The sequence below is a fragment of the Raphanus sativus genome, chromosome 4 (assembly GCF_000801105.2).
Source record: "Raphanus sativus cultivar WK10039 chromosome 4, ASM80110v3, whole genome shotgun sequence".
NCBI lineage: Eukaryota > Viridiplantae > Streptophyta > Magnoliopsida > Brassicales > Brassicaceae > Raphanus > Raphanus sativus.
Window position 1 is genome coordinate 14,550,220 of NC_079514.1, and position 18,708 is coordinate 14,568,927.

Below are 18,708 nucleotides of genomic sequence, written 5' to 3' on the forward strand. Positions count from 1 at the left end.
AGCCTTCGTGAAAATAACGTCAATCAGTTTTTTGACAATTTTTTTTTTCTCTTCGTAGTTTGAGCATCTTGCGTTGAAGAACCCAAAAAAAAAAAGAGTAAGAAAATAAATTTATACACCTTTTGATATAAATTTACAGATGATACGTAAATGAAACTATATATTTAGCTGGTTTACTCGTATAGATTTAAATATCTGTCTTTTTATGATTTATCAAAGTGACAAAATGGAGTGAACAGCTAGCTGTAACCGTACACATGATATGAGATATTATTAATTATTCGTTCTATTATAGTCTTCACATGCATCAGCATTTATTACTGGGAGATATGTTTATATAAGTAGTATAAAAAATGTTAGAGCTTTTATAAACTAATTATTCTCTCCGTTTCTTATAGGGGTGGACGTTCGGGTACCCGTTCGGGTAACCGTTCGGGTATCCGTTCGGGTATTTCGAATTTTCGGGTATTTCGGTATAAAGGTACAATAGTCGTTCAAGTATTTCTGCATTTCGGGTCGGGTTCGGGTATTTTTAGTTCGGGTTCGGTTATTTTGGATCGGGTTCGGATATTTAGATTTTTAAAGAAAAATTAATTTTTCATTTTTAAAGTTTATTGTATTTAAAAATATATATTTTACTTAACTTATTTTAAATTTTTAATAGATTAAATGATTAATAGATTTTGAGATAACGTTTCAAAAATAAATAAACATTAGTTTTATTATTACTTTTAAATTTCGGATGTAAATTTTGTTAATACATGAAACAAAAAGCTTAACATGCATTTTAAGTGAATGTCAAATCATTTTCTCCGTAATTATAAGTATATTATATGATCTTGAAGTATGTGTAGCATTAATATAAATATTTTAAATAAAATGAGAGATGTAAACTAGAAATATAAGGGTAAGTATATATATGTTCGGTTATCTTCGGATATCCATTCGGGTTCGGGTATTACCTGTTCGGGTTCGGATATCCAATCTCTCTTAACTTAATATCCATTCGGGTATTTTGCTACTTCGGTTCGAATTTCGGTTCGGATTTTTCGGGTCGGGTTCGGGTGCGGCTTCGGATATCGGGTAAAGTGTCCACCCCTAGTTTCTTACGAAGTATCATCGTAGAGAAAAAAATTCGTTATAAAATAAGTGTCGTTTTAGGATTTTAATGTAGAAATTATTAACTTTATTTTCATATTTATATTTTTGTTTATTAAAATATGAGTAGGTATATAAATGATGATGTTTTTAGTTATATTAAAAATATACAAAATTAAATCATTTCTTAATCTGTATTCAAAAATCTAAAATAACACTTAATATAAAAAAGAGAGAGTAATTGATATTGTCGTGCGTCGTCACACAGACAATTAAGAAAAAAGTTCTTTGAGACAAAGTCTTCGCTGATATAGTATAGAAAAGAACATGTACATGGCAGTCTCTCAAATCTTGTTTTAGAGAAAATTAAAAAACATTATACAAATATTCACTAAAAGATTTTACATAATATAAGAGAAAAAGGGTTTTGAGTTGAATAAATTTAATATTAATTTAAAAATAATAATAATAATAATAGTAATATAAGAGAAAAAAGACATGTGCTAAACTGAGGAAGACAATAATAACAAATCAAAATTTGTTTTTAGGAAAACTTTAAAATAGTATATATATAACGTGTATCTCGTTCGCATTTGTGAATCTTCTTGCAATGTTTTTCTTCTTTTCTCCTCCCATGAAGAATACCAGACGCTCTTAGGGACCATAAAGCTACATACTTCTCACGTTACACCAACACCAAAGAATCATGGTTATGAAAACCATAACCAAGAGTTATACGGTGGCAGCGGTTGCCTCGTTCATCGTTCTGGTGACGTATCTTGCTCTCTTCTCCTCTGTGTCTGATCTTCAGTTGATTCCTTCCCTAAGTTCCACTCAAGGTATGTGAAATATAAGACCACTTCTTCATCTTTAGAATCTGCTATCATGCAAGCCCCTTTTACGCATCACTGTTATGTTGTCTTTACAAGAAGATCAGGAACAATTATATTTTTAAATTAATAATTCACAAAATAGTAAAATGGTTTAGGTTATTTACATCTGAATGCTAACACAACGGTAGCACTAAATCAAACTTTTTAAAAATCAATAAAATTGTATGACTGGATTGGAAGCCATAAATGTCTAAACTATAATGTGATCGGAAACTAGGTAAAGGTTTGGTTAACGTTAATGGTTATCATTTCTTTGTAAATGTTTATAGTATAAGTCAAACTAGATCATGACCCGCGCGACTGCGCAGATTTTATTTTTGTTTTAACATATAATATATATTCTATAGTAGTCAATACAATTTAGAGTTTTTCTATTTCACATAATGTAGTTTTATATAATTTCGAGTTTGTCCATATTGTTTAAAAACAATGAAAACTGTTTTTTGTATTAATAGTTTTTCATTGGTGTATTATAAATATAATTGTATGGTGCAAACATTAATATAATATTAACCAATACGATTTGGATTAAAATAACAGTGTACTACAGATGTATTGTGAACCACTAATCTAATAGTAACCAATACGATTTGGACTAACATAATAGTGTATTATAGATATAGACATAAGATGGGGACACTAATCTAATATTAACCAATACGATTTAGACGAACAAAACTGAAGTCTTCTTTATAATTTTAATAAAATAGTTATTAATTATTATAAGATAGATAAACAGAAAATTTAATGGAAAAAAATAAAAAATAGCAAAAAAGATTAACCGTTCGGATACATAAATGTTTTATATTTAGTAAAATAATTTAAATGAAACTGTATTAATCCAAAAACAATTATAGATTCAAATTTTTTTATTAGAAGAATAGTATTTTGAATGTGTATGCAAAAAATTGAATAAATTGAAAATGACAATGTGTTTTTTTTAGAAAGTTAAGTGCAATAAAAATATACAATCTTTTTTGTTTTATATTTATTGACAAAATAACTATTATGCCCAAGAAAAAAAAATTTCATTATAAATGTCCATGTCCATATAGAATTAATAAGTTCATTAGTAACAACAACTATCCAGGAAAGAGAGAAAAAAATAGCTACATCTTATTTTCCTTTTCTTTAATTTATTTTTAGGCTAGTAGACTCATAATCGATTTCTTAAAAAGTTAAAATTGATGTTTCTTTTATTGAAATCTCATAAATACGTCAAGTTACCTATTAAGTTAAATATACATAAATACAAAATCCCATGACACCGAGATTTTTGGTATAGTAGATTAATCTTGGAGAAAGGGGTTTTCCATATTTACGATATTTCAAATCTATAAATTTGATTGTGAATATTTGATTGCCACCGAGATTTTAGGTATGGTAAACTCATAATCGATTTTTTAAAGTTTGAATTGATGTTTCTGTTATTGAAATAAGAATATATTTTTAATTTGGTGAAGGGGTTTTCCCATATTTGATTAATTTTAAAGAATAAATTGATGTTTCTATTTAGTGTATATTCATTATTTGAGCATCAAGAAAAAATATTATGATATATTTAGTATTGAGTTTCAAAAAAGTACCGATGTGGTTGAAACATATTGTTAAATTATTTGGTTAATTCAATCCATTGGTTTGGGAGATACAATTGGATCAAGATAGTTAAAACTGGGCAATGACATGTTTTGGACTCGTTTATATTTTTAATAACATGTGTAACATTTATTTTTATTTCTATTTATTTTTAGATTTATTTTTAAGAACTCAGACTCGTGTAATATTTATATTGGAGACATTTGTTGTATTCATTTGACTATAATAAAAGAGAGGAGTTATTATATTTGTACTATTATATAATATATACGGTGGAGTTAAATGATAGTCAAATGATTTAGATATTTTGTAAATAATTTACGGTGGAGTTAAATTATAGTCAAATGATTTACGTTCATATGAAAGTTCGATTGAGTTAATGTTAAATGAAAGAATAGATAAAAGAGGTGATGTTAAATGATAATTACGGTGGAGTTAAATGATAGGATAATATTAATTATGGTGGAATTAAATGATAGGTGCTTGATATTAAACTCTCTAAGGAAATATTTAAATAAAAGGTTAGACTAAGAATAATAATGTGATGTCCAACTTTAAAATCCACCTAGAAGAAGTTAGAATGTTTCTGTTTTAATAAGATAGATAAGTAACTCTTAAGATTTTAAAATGAGAATTCGGCCAAACAAAACCTCAACTTTGCACGAATTGCCAAAACAAACATGAACTTTTGGGCTGACCAAAAAAACACTAAACTTTCATTGACTTTCTAATTAATTAACAATGTTTTCGTTGACTTGCCAATTTAGCATGCCGTCAGTTAGCTTAACATACGTCGTTTATTGTTGTCGTTAAAGTAAAACGACGTCGTTTCATCTCATTAGATGAAACGACGTCGTTTTATATGATTTGAAAAATAAAAACAAGTAGCCTCCTGGATTCGAACTCAGGTTGGGTAGGACATATGACAAGGTATTTTACCAATGGGCTAGTGGCACTTTCAATGTACTTACTAACATATTTAATTTTATTTGGTACTCATTGAATATAATTTTTTTTTCTAAAAACCTAAAAATATCTTTAAAATTTTAAAATTGAAAAAGGAATATTTTTATAAAATTAATTTTGAAATAAAAATTAAAAATAATTTTTTTTCTTAAAAAAAATAAAAATTAAAAAATTCAATATCCAGCTTAAAAAATCGAAATTTTTTTTTATAAAATAAAACTTTTTTTCTTAAATTTCGATTTTTAAGCTAGATATTGAATTTTAAAGATTTTTATTTTTTTAAGAATTTTTATTTTCATTTTAATTTCAAAATTAATTTATAAAAATATTTCTTTTTCAATTTTTTGAAATTTTAAAGATATTTTTAACTTTTTAGAAAAAAAAATTATATTCAATGAGTACTAAATAACATTAAATACGTTAGTAAGTAGATAGAAAGTGCCCCTAGCCCAGTGGTAAAACACTTTGTCATATGTCCTACCCAACATGTGTTCGAATCTAGGAGGCTACTTATTTTTATTTTTCAAATCATATAAAACGACGTCGTTTTATCTCATTTGAAGCGACATCGTTTTACTTTAACGACATCAATAAACGACGTATGTTAAGTTAACTGACGGTATGTTAAATTGGCAAGTCAACGAAAACATTGTTAATTAATTAGAAAGTCAATGAAAGTTTAGTGTTTTTTTGGCCAGCCCAAAAATTCATGTTTGTTTTGGCAATTCGTGCAAAATTGAAGTTTTGTTTGGCCGAATTCCCATTTTAAAATGCTACTTTTTTGCTATTTTCAAGATTAAAATGCGATATTATTAGACACAAAGTGTCCCACATCGGAAGTTGGAACTAATATTCACTAGTATATAAGATAGATGGGTCAATCTACTTATCACCAATTGGTTTTAAGTGTGAAGCCCATCTAGCTTAACATGGTATCAGAGCCCACGGTCCACAAAGTCCAACCCGATCCACATCGATCTGTGCTCAAAGCTGGCCCATCGATCTTTGCCCATAAATTCCGAGATTGACGCTCAAAGAGCCATCATCTCGAGGGGGCGTATTAGACACAAAGTGTCCCACATCGGAAGTTGGAACTAATATTCACTAATATATAAAATAGATGGGTCAATCTACTTATCACCAATTAGTTTTAAGTGTGAAGCCCATCTAGCTTAACAGATATTTTCCCAATTTTTTTATTATAATGAGATTGGGTTGATACGAGTGTAGATCTACACAATAGTATTACTATTACTAAAACCAATGATAATAAGTTTCGTGTCAGTCTCGAACAAATAATAATGTTTACATGAATCTGTAACTTATATCTTCTGAAGCACGTGAGAGGTTATTCAGTTGATATTTTTTCTTTTGTTTAAGCTTAGTCAGTTAGTCGACGTTTTTGACCAAACTAGTCTTAAAATTCGCTTCTTTTGTGTAATATACTGTTTTAAACAAGAAAAACAACTTGTGTAATATACTTGTCAATTACTCCCTCTGTTTTTTTTTAAGATCCATATTTTAGGAAAAAAAATTATTTTAAAAATATACATTTTTTAATTTTTAATGTATTATTTAATGAAAATCTGTTAACTTCAAGAAAATTAATTGTGTTTATTAGATTTTTATTGGTTAAAGATTATGAAAAATTGTTATTCACAAAAATCAATGTATTTTTAATGTGATTTCTTAATATATGTGAAAAGTCTAGAATATGTATTTAAAAAAAACAGAGGGAGTACATTTTATCTAACATTCTGATTGATGACCGTTAAAATAACTAGGATAAATTATAATAAAATAATAACAAAAGATTAATCAAGCTTAATTAACTAGATCATTAGATTAGCTTGACTCTGACTTTTCATTAATTAATCAGGATATTGATTTTTTAACGACTAAAAAGAAAGGACCACCATTAATTCGCCAACCAGATGCAGTATGTAGACGAAAAGAAGCAGATCTCTTTTGACTTTTCATTACTTCTCACGTCTTAGTTACCAACAAGTGTTTCAATTATTTAATCGACCATAAATGTCCGCTATATTATCTTTTAATTAAAAAACGAATGTTGCTCAAAAAAAAAAATTAAAAAACGAATTACCTGTATAGGCATGTTGCAACAAACGTGGGAATCCAGAACTAGAAGAGTCGACCAGGCCCCGCAAGAGCTGACTTCATCAACAATCACTTGTGACCAGTGGCGGAGCCACGTTCAATAGGATGGGGGCTATGAACCCAACAAAAAATTTTAAATTAGTGCAAGTTACAAAGACCTAGTGTATATGTCCCCAATCTGGAATACTTTCTGCCCCCAGTTTAAGGTCACTGACCCCAATAAGAATATTTTTTGCCTCCGCCACTGCTTGTGACCGTTCCAACACCGACTACGACTTCTGCTCAATCAAGGGCACCTGTAGTCTTGACCAAACAACTGGAACTTTAGCTCTTGTGGACCCCACTTCCTCCATGTCAGCACCGATTGTCGAGAAGATCAGACCATATCCAAGAAAAGCAGACAACTGGGTCATGCCTAGAATCAAAGAGCTAACACTTACCTCAGGCCCATTGGGTCATACCCGATCATGTGACATAACACATGATTCTCCGGCTATTGTGTTCAGCGCCGGAGGTTACACTGGAAACATCTATCACGATTTCATCGATGGTTTCATTCCGCTCTTCATCACTGCCAATATATTTTACCCCGACCACGATTTCATAATTGTGGTAGCCAATCCCAAAGAATGGTGGATGTCAAGATACATGGATGTTCTAGGTGCGTTTAGCAAACACAAAACCATATTACTCAAGAATGAAAATGCTGCTTCTATTACACATTGTTTCACTTCAGCCGTTGTGGGCCTAATTTCACATGGGCCCATGACAATAGACCCTACCCGATTACTCAACTCCAAATCTTTAGTGGATTTTCATAATCTTTTAGACAAAGCTTTTGACACAAATCTATCTACTTTCAAAACCCAAAAGCCTCGTCTAATATTGGTCAGTCGTTATGGCAAAGTTGGTAGAGTGATATTAAACGAGGAGAAGATCAAAGAGATGCTTGAAGATGTCGGCTTCGAGGTAATCATATTTAGACCATCAAAAACAACGAGCTTGAGAGATGCATATAATCTTATAAAGTCGAGCCACGGGATGGTCGGGGTTCATGGTGCAGCATTAACACATTTGTTGTTTCTTAGACCCGGTTCCGTTTTGGTCCAGATTGTTCCGCTTGGGTTAGGTTGGGTGGCTAAAACGTGTTTCGAATCGCCGGCTAAGGCAATGAAGTTTGAGTATACTGAGTATCGAGTGAGTGTGGGAGAAAGTAGTTTGGTGGAGAAGTATAGTAAAGATGATCTGGTTTTGAAAGATCCGATTGCTTATAGAGGAGTGGGTTGGAATGCAACTAAAATGAATGTTTATTTAATAGAACAAGATGTTAGATTAGATGTGAACCGGTTTAGGGAACATATGAATAAAGCATACGAGAAAGCTAAGTCTTTTATGGACATAGACGGTTAATTCACGTTTATGTTTTTCTTTTCCTTTTTTTTTTATCATAGTGACTTGTCTTTTTTTTAGTTAACTTGTCTTTTTTTTTAGTTAAATTCCCTTTTTTCGTGTGTTGGTGTTGGTATCATACCAATGGTATGTTCTTCTGAATTGATGTCGAATCGATATGATGTGTACTAAACTAAACCAAATTAAATAGAAATTCATTCAGACTGTGGCTAGTACAAACAGCTGTACTCAGTTTTTGAAAGCCTCTGGCTTAGCTAGATGGTGAAATGATTGGTGGAATAATTGCATTATACTCCCTCCGTTTCTTAAAGAACGTCTGTTGTGACATTTTTCACACAGATTAAGAAAGTTGTTGAAATATATGTAAGTTGTAATTATTTATACTTCTTTAACCAATAATATTTTAAATAAATAAAATTATTTATAAAATCAATGCAGTTTGTAATTAATTTTCAGCTGAAAGTTAGTATAATTTACATTGGAATTGTAAAGTGACACTCTTTGGGTAACAAGAAAATGAGTTCAGAGTGACATTTATTATGAAACAGAGGGAATACATTATGTTATGGGCTGGAACAGCGTTTATATGCGGCCCCACCGCATATTTTCACTATCCAATCAATTTAAGTTATGCGTCAAGACGAAGCATTGTTCACAAAATTCAATTTTTAATAAATTTCAAACTAATTAATTTGTTCAGATAAAGAAAAGAAATTCGTACGGTTAAAAACCCAAGTGGGGTAACCGTGAGCGGTTAGAGGCGATTGTGAAAGCGATCGTCTTCACCATTTTTTTTCTTCTGCAATTCTCACCATCTGCCCTATTTTTTCCACTTCATCTTCCTTACTATTTCATAGTTTCCACAACCTAATCAATTCTCTTCTATTTCTTTGAAAATTCCCAAAAGAGTTTGTTTCACACAATTTTATTTACACCGGATGTTCATTACGGTGAGTCCGTTTGTGTATTGCATATACATTCACTCTACGTAATGATATCTCGGGTTCCTTTTTCTAAACAATTCCCATGTATTTTGTTCTTCACTCTAATGAAGATCATCTTCAAATTTATTCACAACAAATTGAGAGGTAATTACTTCTTTTCTCATTTTGTTGTTTCAATCTCCGGCATGGATTTCATGGCTATGACCGACGACAAGTTGAATTCAGATTCAAGTGGTAAGGAACTTATCCTTACTGCTTTACTTTGCAAACAATTGTCATGGAAACCACCATGGAAAAAGGGTATGGAAAACATGGAATTGAAATTTTCTATGTTGTATGGTGATATTTTTAGAATCGTTGAAAATTGGTCATTCCAACTTTTATTTCTTTCGATAGAATCATTTTGTTGGATTCAATATCAATTGACATCTATAGTTCCAAAGTTGAAGTGGACCAATGTTATACAACATTGAAAACAAAGAAGCAAAGTTTGGAGTTTCATCCTATGGTCGATATCCAAACATGAAGATTGCATTAAGAAGATTCAGAAGAAAAAGTTTCTTAAGATTTTAATTTTATGTATTGTAATATATTATTCTATTCTACATTTGTATTTGATTGTATTTTTATTATTTTGTGTGTAATGTTACATTATATATATAAATAAAATCATTGTTAAAAAAAAAAAAAAATTCGTAATTTAAATTTATACCGTTAGAGAGTCTTCTTCCGCATTTGAAATTTAAAATTATTATCTTAAAGTATTCGTAATTTGAAAATTAAGGCAAAAATAGCGGAAATTAAGTTGGAAAAACAAAACAAAAAAAGAGATAACGAAATGACGAAAACACCCTCTTTCGATATATCTCCGTGAGTAGCCGCTTTCACTCTGCACTGTCACTTTTGTTAGCTGAGAGCTCTATTTGTCTTCACGCTGAGAGAATCGAGAGAGAAGAAAATGGAGAAGGTGTTAACGAAAGTGACGAGCTTTAAAGTGGGAGGTTCATGGGTTTCGAAGAAAGCAAAGGAAGAGCTCTCCAACATCACCAATGACCTCACCGTGAGTTCAAATCTCCCCATCTTCCTCTCTCTCATGTTCCTTTGTTTCTTCTCGGATTTTTTCATGCGGTTCCTGTCTGAAATTGATATTTGGTCACATTTCGTGTCATGTGGTCGGGTTTTGGCGTTTGCTGATGTATCGAAATTGTAGAAGAATCATTAGATCTAGGAAGATCTGAGAATTAATTTTGCAATTCAGCTCATGTTTATGAAATTGAACTGATTAACGCAACTGTAAGATGATTCTCAAGATAAAGAGTTTCCATTTTTAAGTAGTTGTTTTACTACAAAAGATGCATACTTTTAGCAGTGATGTCTTCATGTTCATGCCTTTGATCTAAGCTAAGAGCAGCAATTACATTGATAAGCGGGGAAACATCTTAGTTGAATTGAAACCAACCTAACCACTTTTACAGGTTTTTATCTTCTTGAGTTGATATCAATTCTATGACCATTTTACCTTCTAGGTCTTGTGTGGGTTGATTTGCCCCCTCATCTGTGCTGTCTCATTGCCTCAAACTAATGACATAGATCTCTATAGTTGATTCCATGTCCATTTAAGAAACATGATGTATATATGGTGTATTTGTAGTTATTTATGTTGTTTCAATGTCTCAAAACTGAAAACATATAATGTTTTAGATTTGATTCGGTACTTAACTATAACTATCATTCTGTCTTGTCTCGTGTGCATAAGCTTCGTTATTTATATGAAGGAAAAACATGAACATTATGATTCCTTTTTCTTTTGTTTTTCCAGACTTTCTCTAGTACCGTTGAAGAGAAAGCCAAATGGGTTTTCAATAAGCTTAAAGGTAACACCATTCTAGTTGATATCATAAAACAAATCCTAAATTAGACTATCTCATACTCTGTTTCTCCTTTTTTTTTAAAAACAGGAAAGCCACTCAAAAGCTTACCAGAACTACTCAAAGAGTACAACTTACCACCAGGACTCTTCCCACAAAACATAATCTGCTACGAATTCGATGAGACCAAGAACAAACTCACTGTCTTCTTTGCTACACCTTGTGAAGTCACATTCAAAGACGGATCAGCGATAAGGTACGCCACACGCGTTAAAGGGATCTTGCTTAGAGGGAAACTGATGGGAGTGGAAGGGATGAAGACGAAAGTGTTGGTTTGGGTTAAAGTCACGACAGTCTCTGTGGAGAGCTCGAAGTCCGACAAGCTCTGGTTCACTGCTGGTGTCAAGAAATCTCGGTCTAAGAATGTTTACGACACACCTCATGACGCTATCAAAGTCGTTGGAGAGTTCTAAATGCGTGCTTCTCAATGGTTATTACCATATTTGATTCATAATTTTCATAATTGGTTATTTGGTTTTATTTGCGTATTGGGAAGAGGTATATATAACTCTCATCTTGGTTAAATGCGTTTCTTGTTGACCACCCTAAATCTCTCATGTGTTTTTGCTTTACAGTTATTTAGTGACTTATACCAAGAATATATTTTGTATTACATCAATTAAATCCTTGAGATATCCGACCCATATGTAAATTGTGAATGTAGTCCATATCATCTGTGTTTTAACGTTTTAGGTACGTATGTCATCATCAAACAATAATTGTTGCAAGTGCAGTGCAGAGCTCTACCTATTCTGCTATGTCCCTTGAGCCCATTGAAGCATTCATGAAGGAATTATATCATTTATATCTTTTATTGGGCCGCGCTGGCCCATTACTATTCTCACTTTTGAATGACAAGCAAGTATAAGCTGTCTTGGAGAAATCAATATGATTAATTAAAAATGTTAAAGAGATGGTGTAAAATTTTAAAATTATTTAAAACCTCCTTAAACATAATTTACAATGTTAAAGCCTACATTTTAATTTTACTGGACTCTAGAAGAACATATCAAAATTTTCTGTTACGCTATCATGAAAGTTCCAATACCTTTAAGTGATCAGCAATCAAACTTTTCTAAAGTTGCGACTCAAGCGTTTACACAAGCACAGTTTCTAGCTTTCTTGATAAGGGAAGATGCGACTCGTTGTGGCAATGAATGAAAAGGGCCCCTCACCTGGAACCCACAGATATTAAGTCTGTATTGTCTCTTGGCCCGTTTTCAAAGTTGATTGGGCCCTCTAAAAGTCAAGTTGTTTTCTTTTTTTTTTCTTTTTTTTTTGTTGCCAGCTAAATTCACTTTTTTCTCTTACTAAACACGTTTCCTCTTTTCACCATTTGATGCCAACAATTAGGGCTGGGCAAAAAATCCGAACCCGAAAAACCGAACCGAACCCGATCCGAAAAAGTAGCACCGAACCCGAACCGAAATTGATTAAATATCCGAACGGGTTCAAAATTTTGGTATTTAAAGAACCGAAACCGAACCCGGTCCGAACCGAAATATTTTGGGTACCCGAATGTATCCGAAATAAATTTATATAGTTAAATATATACATTGTTTTTATATATAATGTATATTAAAAATATTAAAAATATATAAGATACCTTTAAGTTTTCCAAAATACTCGGAAAATATATGCAAATAGTCAAAAGTGAATGTTTAAAATAGCTAAACTATACTGAAAATACCAAAATAGTTAAATATCTATTGATTTTTTATCCAAATATTCAAAGAAAACCAATTTATATGTTAAATTAAGGTATTTTGACATATATGTTATGAAAATTTATATGTAATATATTATCTTTCTTATAGATTTTGAAAATTTAAAGTATATAATGAATTTTGGAAATTTAAAAACATTTTAAATGGGTTATCCGAACCCGAACCGAACCCGTAAAGATCCGAACCGAACCCGAACCGAAATTTAGAAATATCCGAATGGGGCTGAAATCTTTAACCCCGAAAACCCGAAACCCGAATGTACTGAACCGAAATCCGAATGGGTACCCGAACGCCCAGCCCTACCAACAATGTGTAAGGAATCTTTTTGATTTCGAATTGGAAAACCCCATAAAAATTACTATATCTGAAATAGTAGTATTCATGGGTGGGAGGAGTGAACTTGTGTTTTATCCCGTTGGTTTTATCTTAACAAAACAGCTATTGTGATTAGGTTTATTCCGACAATTACTCCGGTACATGTTCGAGTACACGTGGTGGGATCTTGTTTGTAGAACGTGGTGACGACAAATTGGTTAGAAAACGTCGAGTCATCGTGCTTGGGAGCTGCTGTTGACTTGCGAGGCACAAACTTTCGTTAAGGACAAAGTCGTGGTTTTGAACATACGCCGACGTTTTATAGTCTTTTCCCTTATCATAACCCATGGATAACAAAAGTAGACAAGAATTTGCACACAGAATTTAGAAACACGATACATTTGTATAGTATATAAAAAAAAAAGAATCTATAAGATCCGTTGTCTCCACTAAACCAATCCGTAACTGATTGCTCATACTATTTTATACAACAACTCCAAGTTTTTTTCAATACAAATTTGATTTTAACTATTCCTTAATTTATGTGTGTCGAACTACTAATTTAAAAAACTATTTCTTAATTTATGTGTGTTATAGATAAATACATTTTAGAATTGTTTGGAAATATATATAGAAATATAAAAAAGAGGATAATGTTGTTTAGAAACATAAATAGCAGTATATTAAAAAAAATAGACTTAAATTATTAAGAAAAATTAGAAGTTTGTTATACTATGATAAACTATTTATCTCTCCAGCCAGTTTTAAAATATACGAAAGACATCTTTCTATTTGTTTAAAATAACCATAAAACAGAATTTAAACTTATATACATATTTCAAATCAAAATAATAATTTAAAATTTTTATATCAAAAATGAATTCAAAGTATACATATATTCAAAATTGATTTTTACTAAAATATTTTCCAAAAACCATCATAAAAATATTTTCAATAAATAAAAGCAATGCAAAGTTTAATTTCAAAAATGTTTTATATTTCACATTAAGTTTTAAAATATAATATATGTGATTATTTATATAATGATACATATAAATATTTGATTATTTATATGATGGTATGTATTTTATACGATTAATTATATAATAACGCATATATGATATATAACAATGACATAAAAACAAATAGGAACATTTAAAAAAAAACATATTCGCAAAGACGCGCAAATCAAATTCTAGTTAGATTTATTAGTGAACTACTTACTTCTATGTATCATCGGAATTTTATCAAATATCTCCGATTAAATTCATTTTCGTGAGAAATTTACAATTTTAGACTATTTCTTTCATTTGTGAGTTATAATTTCAAATTATGACAGTGTATAGTTTTTTCTTTATCAAAAAAGATTTCATGACTAATAACCAACGCGATTTGTAATTGATAAAACAGTCTAACTTCTTCATTGCATGTTATAATAAAACTCTAGATGACAAAAAATAACATTATTTTCACGACATGTTTCGACGTGTTTTTTGCCGAATGGTTAAAGTAGTTTGGATTTTTACTTTCCATAGCCACCTTCAAAAATATATGTTTTTGGCGTCAATAGTGTAATATTTTCTCTGTTTCAGAAAAAAATGTTACTTTAACTTTTTATATGGATTAAAAATAACCGAAAGCATTTAATTTTTATTATTTATATATAATCAATTAATAATATCTGAGATAAATAAAATTATTTATAAAATTAATACATTTGTAATTAATTTTAAACAGAAGTTACATTGAAATTATATTTATAATTAATTATAAATTGAAGTTATGTTGAAATTCTAAAATGCTATATTTTTGTAACAAAAAAGTTATGAAAATGACAATTTTCAAATCTGAAAGAATTCATTTTTTGGAAATTATTTAAATCAGATAATTAAATGGATAAAATGGAAGGAGAAAAAGACAGAGAGTTTACTATTTCATATCTGCACCGCAGACTTTGTACTGCGAAAGCAAATTTAATGTTTTTATTTCTCGAGATCTGCTTCAAGACAGGAACACACAAAAAAATATCTCAAAATCTATTCCATTAAAGACTACAGAAGAAATATATAAAAAAAAACATTAAAAAACGAAGTGAAACTGAAACACGACACAGATTGTGTAAAGAAACAAAAAGAGTTTAAAAGAGAGGAAAGAAAAGGAAAAAAACAAAGTTATGTTTTTGGTCTGAGTTTGGTTTGTTAGATTCTATCTCCATCTTGTTTCAAAACAGGCATCAATGGCGGAGAAGGAAGATCAACAAAAGCAACCTTTGACGTTAAACTCATCAACCAGAGCTTCTTCACGGCCGACGATCTTACTCCCTCCTCGACCCTTTGGAGAAGTGTTTTTCAGCGGTGGACTTGGATTTAGTCCTGGTCCTATGACCCTCGTCTCCAATTTCTTATCTGATCCCGATGAGCTCAAAACCTTCTCTCAGCTTCTTGCCGGAGCTATGGCTTCTCCGGCGGCTGCTGCCGTTGCTACCGCCGCAGCTGTCGTCGCTACTGCTCATCAGACGCAAGTGAGCTCCGTCGGTGATGTTGACCCGAGGTTCAAACAAAACAGACCAACAGGGTTGATGATTACACAGCCACCGGCGATGTTCACCGTACCGCCGGGATTAAGCCCGGCGACGCTTCTTGATTCTCCGAGCTTCTTTGGTCTCTTTTCACCCATTCAGGTGTTGCTTTCTCATTTCACATTTTGATCTCTCTCTCTCTCTTTTTTTTTTGTCGTTAGGTTAGTTCGAAACTCTGTTTCTAGTAACTGAAAGTTTACGACACTATGAATCTTTGAGAGTTTCGGTTACTTTATATAGAAAGTTGGAAACTTTCAGACAAAAGGGTATAAATTTTTGAGAGTTTCGGTTACTTTATATAGAAAGTTTGAAACTTTCAGACAAACGGTATTATCTTCGATGTTCAAAGAGAAAACCATAATCAACTCTTAATGATCATTAGTATTTTGTTTCTTTAAACCTCTTTTCCAAAATCTTGAATCTTTACAATGGTAGTATAAAGTCATGTATTTGCTAGGCTTTGTTATTATTTAAGGATATATCATTATAGTTGACACTAATGTGATTTTTTCATGTGTTAGGGATCATTTGGTATGACACACCAACAAGCTTTAGCACAAGTCACTGCACAAGCAGTTCACGGCAACAGTGTCCAATCACAATCCGAACATCCTTCCTCTACAGAACAAGAACAACAGACTTCATTGACTGAGCCTCCATCGTTTCAAGACTCGTTGGAAGTATCAGTCTATGAGCGTAGGTCATCATCGTCACAGCCTCAAACTGCTGATAAACCAGCTGACGATGGATACAACTGGAGAAAATACGGGCAGAAGCAAGTCAAAGGTAGCGATTTTCCTCGGAGTTACTACAAATGCACGCATCCCGCGTGTCCTGTCAAGAAGAAAGTGGAGAGATCTCAGGACGGGCAAGTAACGGAGATCATCTACAAGGGTCAGCACAGTCACGAGCCTCCCCAAAACAAGACCAAGAGAGACAGTAACGGGAGTTCTAGAAGCTCTGATGTTGCAACCAGTAATAGCGGTCTCAACAAGAATAAGAGAGATCAGGAAACGAGCCAGGTTACTACTACAACAGAGCAGATCTGTGAAGCAAGTGATAGTGAGGAAGTTGAAACTAGTGTGGAGCCTGATCCCAAGAGAAGGTAAAACAAAATAAAAGCTTATTTAAGAGATTCTTTTTACATTTTCATCCTTTAGACGATCTTTGAATTGTTGTAGGAATATGGAAGTGCGGGTTACGGAACCAGTTACTTCAACGCAAAGAACAGTGACAGAGCCTAGAATTATTGTCCAAACGACGAGTGAAGTTGATCTCTTAGATGATGGATTCAGATGGCGCAAGTATGGTCAGAAAGTAGTCAAAGGAAATCCTTATCCTAGGTGAGACTCTAAAAACCAAACCAGTCGTATTTAGCTTTTCTATAGGTCTTTTCTCATTAAGGCTCTTCTATATATTCACAGGAGCTACTATAAGTGTACAACACCGGGATGTGGAGTGAGGAAACATGTAGAGAGAGCAGCAAATGATCCGAAAGCTGTTGTGACAACATATGAAGGGAAACATAACCATGACGTTCCAGCTGCTAGAAATAGTAGCCATCAGTTGAGACCAAACAGCAATCTACACAACACCTCGATGGATAACATAAATCAAGAACAGCGTGTTGCGCGTCTGAGGCTTAAAGAAGAGCAAATCACTTGAGAAAATAAGATAATCTGTGAGTTTGAATGAATCTTTTTTTTGTTTATGAACCTGTTTTGTTTCGTGTTTACTCAGTTGCCACAGGCTTCTATGGATAGAAACTGATAAAGTACAATTTCAGAAGGTATATAAATATATAATCTTCCATGCTGGAATCTTTTGTGTAAAGCTTAGCGCTTTAGGATGTAATGTAAAAATCAGATTCAAGATTCTGGTCTTTTGTGGATTCTTTTGTAAATTGGGAAAGACAAAGTTACATGGATCTTTCTGTTCTTTTGATAATAGGTTACAGTTTGTGGATGAAGTGTCTTGCTGTAATAATGTTAGATTCAGGTTTATTATCAGTTTCTGTGGAAAAACTAATTGGTGATTAAAGTATTGAACCTCCTTTTATATATTACTTAATATTTTTTAGAATTTTCGATGTGGGATATAATTTGTAATACCTCTCTTCGAAGTGATGGTTTTTATCTGACCTGAAATCTCAGTCGAGCAAGAGACTGAACAAGTTAATTACGATCTTTTTATATACGATCATTGATCTTAATCCTTTATATATTACTTAATATCTCTTAAAATTCCCAATGTGGAATATAATATCCCTAATAAATAACGATATTTGTAAGGAAAAAAATGAAATCTTTCATGGAAGATGATTCAATATACAAATTTGATTATCATGCACACAGTAAATAAATGACGAAGAAGCAAATTCACAATGAGCTTGAAGGAACATAGCTTTGGGACAAAAATCTTCTTCTTATCCGTATTTAAATGGCAAATGAATCTTATTTTGTTCGGTAAACTAGTAAACCCATCCGTTTGCAAGATTGGTACTACATGGTAGGCCTAAGCATTTTGGGTATCGGTTGGATCGGGTATTTAGGATTTCGGGTAGTTCGGATATAGAGTTAGAGGATCCATTTACTATTTTACATATTTTCGGTTCGGTACGGTTCAGATAGTTTCGGGTTCAGTTCGGATAGTAAAGTTAGGAAGGAAATACTCGGAAAAAATCGGTTCTTATTTTTTTTTTAACACTGAAGTTATCATTAAGCAAATGGTTAAAAAACCCCAAAGAGGACAAAGCCTCAAACGTACACCAATCTAAATGGAAAGTCAAAAAGCAAAGAAAAAAAAAAGAAAAAACAGAGGAAAAGGAAGAAAGACAGAAAACAGAAAACAGTAAAAACAGTAAAAAAGAAAGAGCAGAACTACCAATAGGTAGTATTACAGATCGCATTCCTTAATGGAGGGAGCCAGATGAAGCATCTAAACAGGAGCCATCGCCGACTCCAGAGCTAAAATGTGAAAGAGCCAAGAGGGACCACCAGTAGCAACATAGGATTGAACCCAGTTATCTGAAGTGACGCTTTCCAGCTATCAAACTAGCCACTTGGTTCCTCTCTTTCTCCACATGATCAAGCCTCCAACTAGCGAAGGAGTTAAGTTTGTGGAGTATGTCAGTCA

At 32.1% G+C, this 18,708-nt stretch overlaps 3 protein-coding genes across 3 annotated transcripts; all 3 read left to right on the forward strand.

Moving 5' to 3' along the window:
- The first annotated feature begins 1,680 nt into the window (after window positions 1-1,680).
- Window positions 1,681-8,096, forward strand: LOC108850372 (xylan glycosyltransferase MUCI21-like). Its single transcript, XM_057008820.1, has 3 exons — window positions 1,681-1,937; window positions 6,666-6,723; window positions 6,896-8,096. Exons 1-3 carry the CDS (start codon window positions 1,805-1,807, stop codon window positions 8,079-8,081), a joined length of 1,377 nt encoding a protein of 458 aa, XP_056864800.1. The 5' UTR covers window positions 1,681-1,804; the 3' UTR covers window positions 8,082-8,096.
- A 1,810-nt stretch (window positions 8,097-9,906) lies between these two features.
- Window positions 9,907-11,588, forward strand: LOC108834921 (uncharacterized protein At5g01610). The gene is made up of 3 exons (XM_018608233.2): window positions 9,907-10,085; window positions 10,845-10,899; window positions 10,984-11,588. Exons 1-3 carry the CDS (start codon window positions 9,984-9,986, stop codon window positions 11,364-11,366), a joined length of 540 nt encoding a protein of 179 aa, XP_018463735.1. The 5' UTR covers window positions 9,907-9,983; the 3' UTR covers window positions 11,367-11,588.
- A 3,497-nt stretch (window positions 11,589-15,085) lies between these two features.
- Window positions 15,086-17,538, forward strand: LOC108848565 (probable WRKY transcription factor 3). Its single transcript, XM_018621959.2, has 4 exons — window positions 15,086-15,675; window positions 16,095-16,678; window positions 16,755-16,916; window positions 16,998-17,538. Exons 1-4 carry the CDS (start codon window positions 15,232-15,234, stop codon window positions 17,236-17,238), a joined length of 1,431 nt encoding a protein of 476 aa, XP_018477461.1. The 5' UTR covers window positions 15,086-15,231; the 3' UTR covers window positions 17,239-17,538.
- The last annotated feature ends 1,170 nt before the right edge of the window (window positions 17,539-18,708 follow it).

Excerpts from the sequence above, each read along its gene's own strand:
- LOC108834921 (XM_018608233.2), top strand. The coding sequence starts at position 9,984 with ATGGAGAAGGTGTTAACGAAAGTGACGAGCTTTAAAGTGGGAGGTTCA. Across the intron at positions 10,086-10,844 it reads ACATCACCAATGACCTCACC|ACTTTCTCTAGTACCGTTGA; the intron begins GTGAGTTCAAAT and ends TTGTTTTTCCAG. Across the intron at positions 10,900-10,983 it reads GGTTTTCAATAAGCTTAAAG|GAAAGCCACTCAAAAGCTTA; the intron begins GTAACACCATTC and ends TTTTAAAAACAG.
- LOC108848565 (XM_018621959.2), top strand. The coding sequence starts at position 15,232 with ATGGCGGAGAAGGAAGATCAACAAAAGCAACCTTTGACGTTAAACTCA. Across the intron at positions 16,679-16,754 it reads GAGCCTGATCCCAAGAGAAG|GAATATGGAAGTGCGGGTTA; the intron begins GTAAAACAAAAT and ends GAATTGTTGTAG. Across the intron at positions 16,917-16,997 it reads AAAGGAAATCCTTATCCTAG|GAGCTACTATAAGTGTACAA; the intron begins GTGAGACTCTAA and ends ATATATTCACAG.
- LOC108850372 (XM_057008820.1), top strand. The coding sequence starts at position 1,805 with ATGGTTATGAAAACCATAACCAAGAGTTATACGGTGGCAGCGGTTGCC. Across the intron at positions 1,938-6,665 it reads TTCCCTAAGTTCCACTCAAG|GCATGTTGCAACAAACGTGG; the intron begins GTATGTGAAATA and ends TTACCTGTATAG. Across the intron at positions 6,724-6,895 it reads GTCGACCAGGCCCCGCAAGA|AATATTTTTTGCCTCCGCCA; the intron begins GCTGACTTCATC and ends GACCCCAATAAG.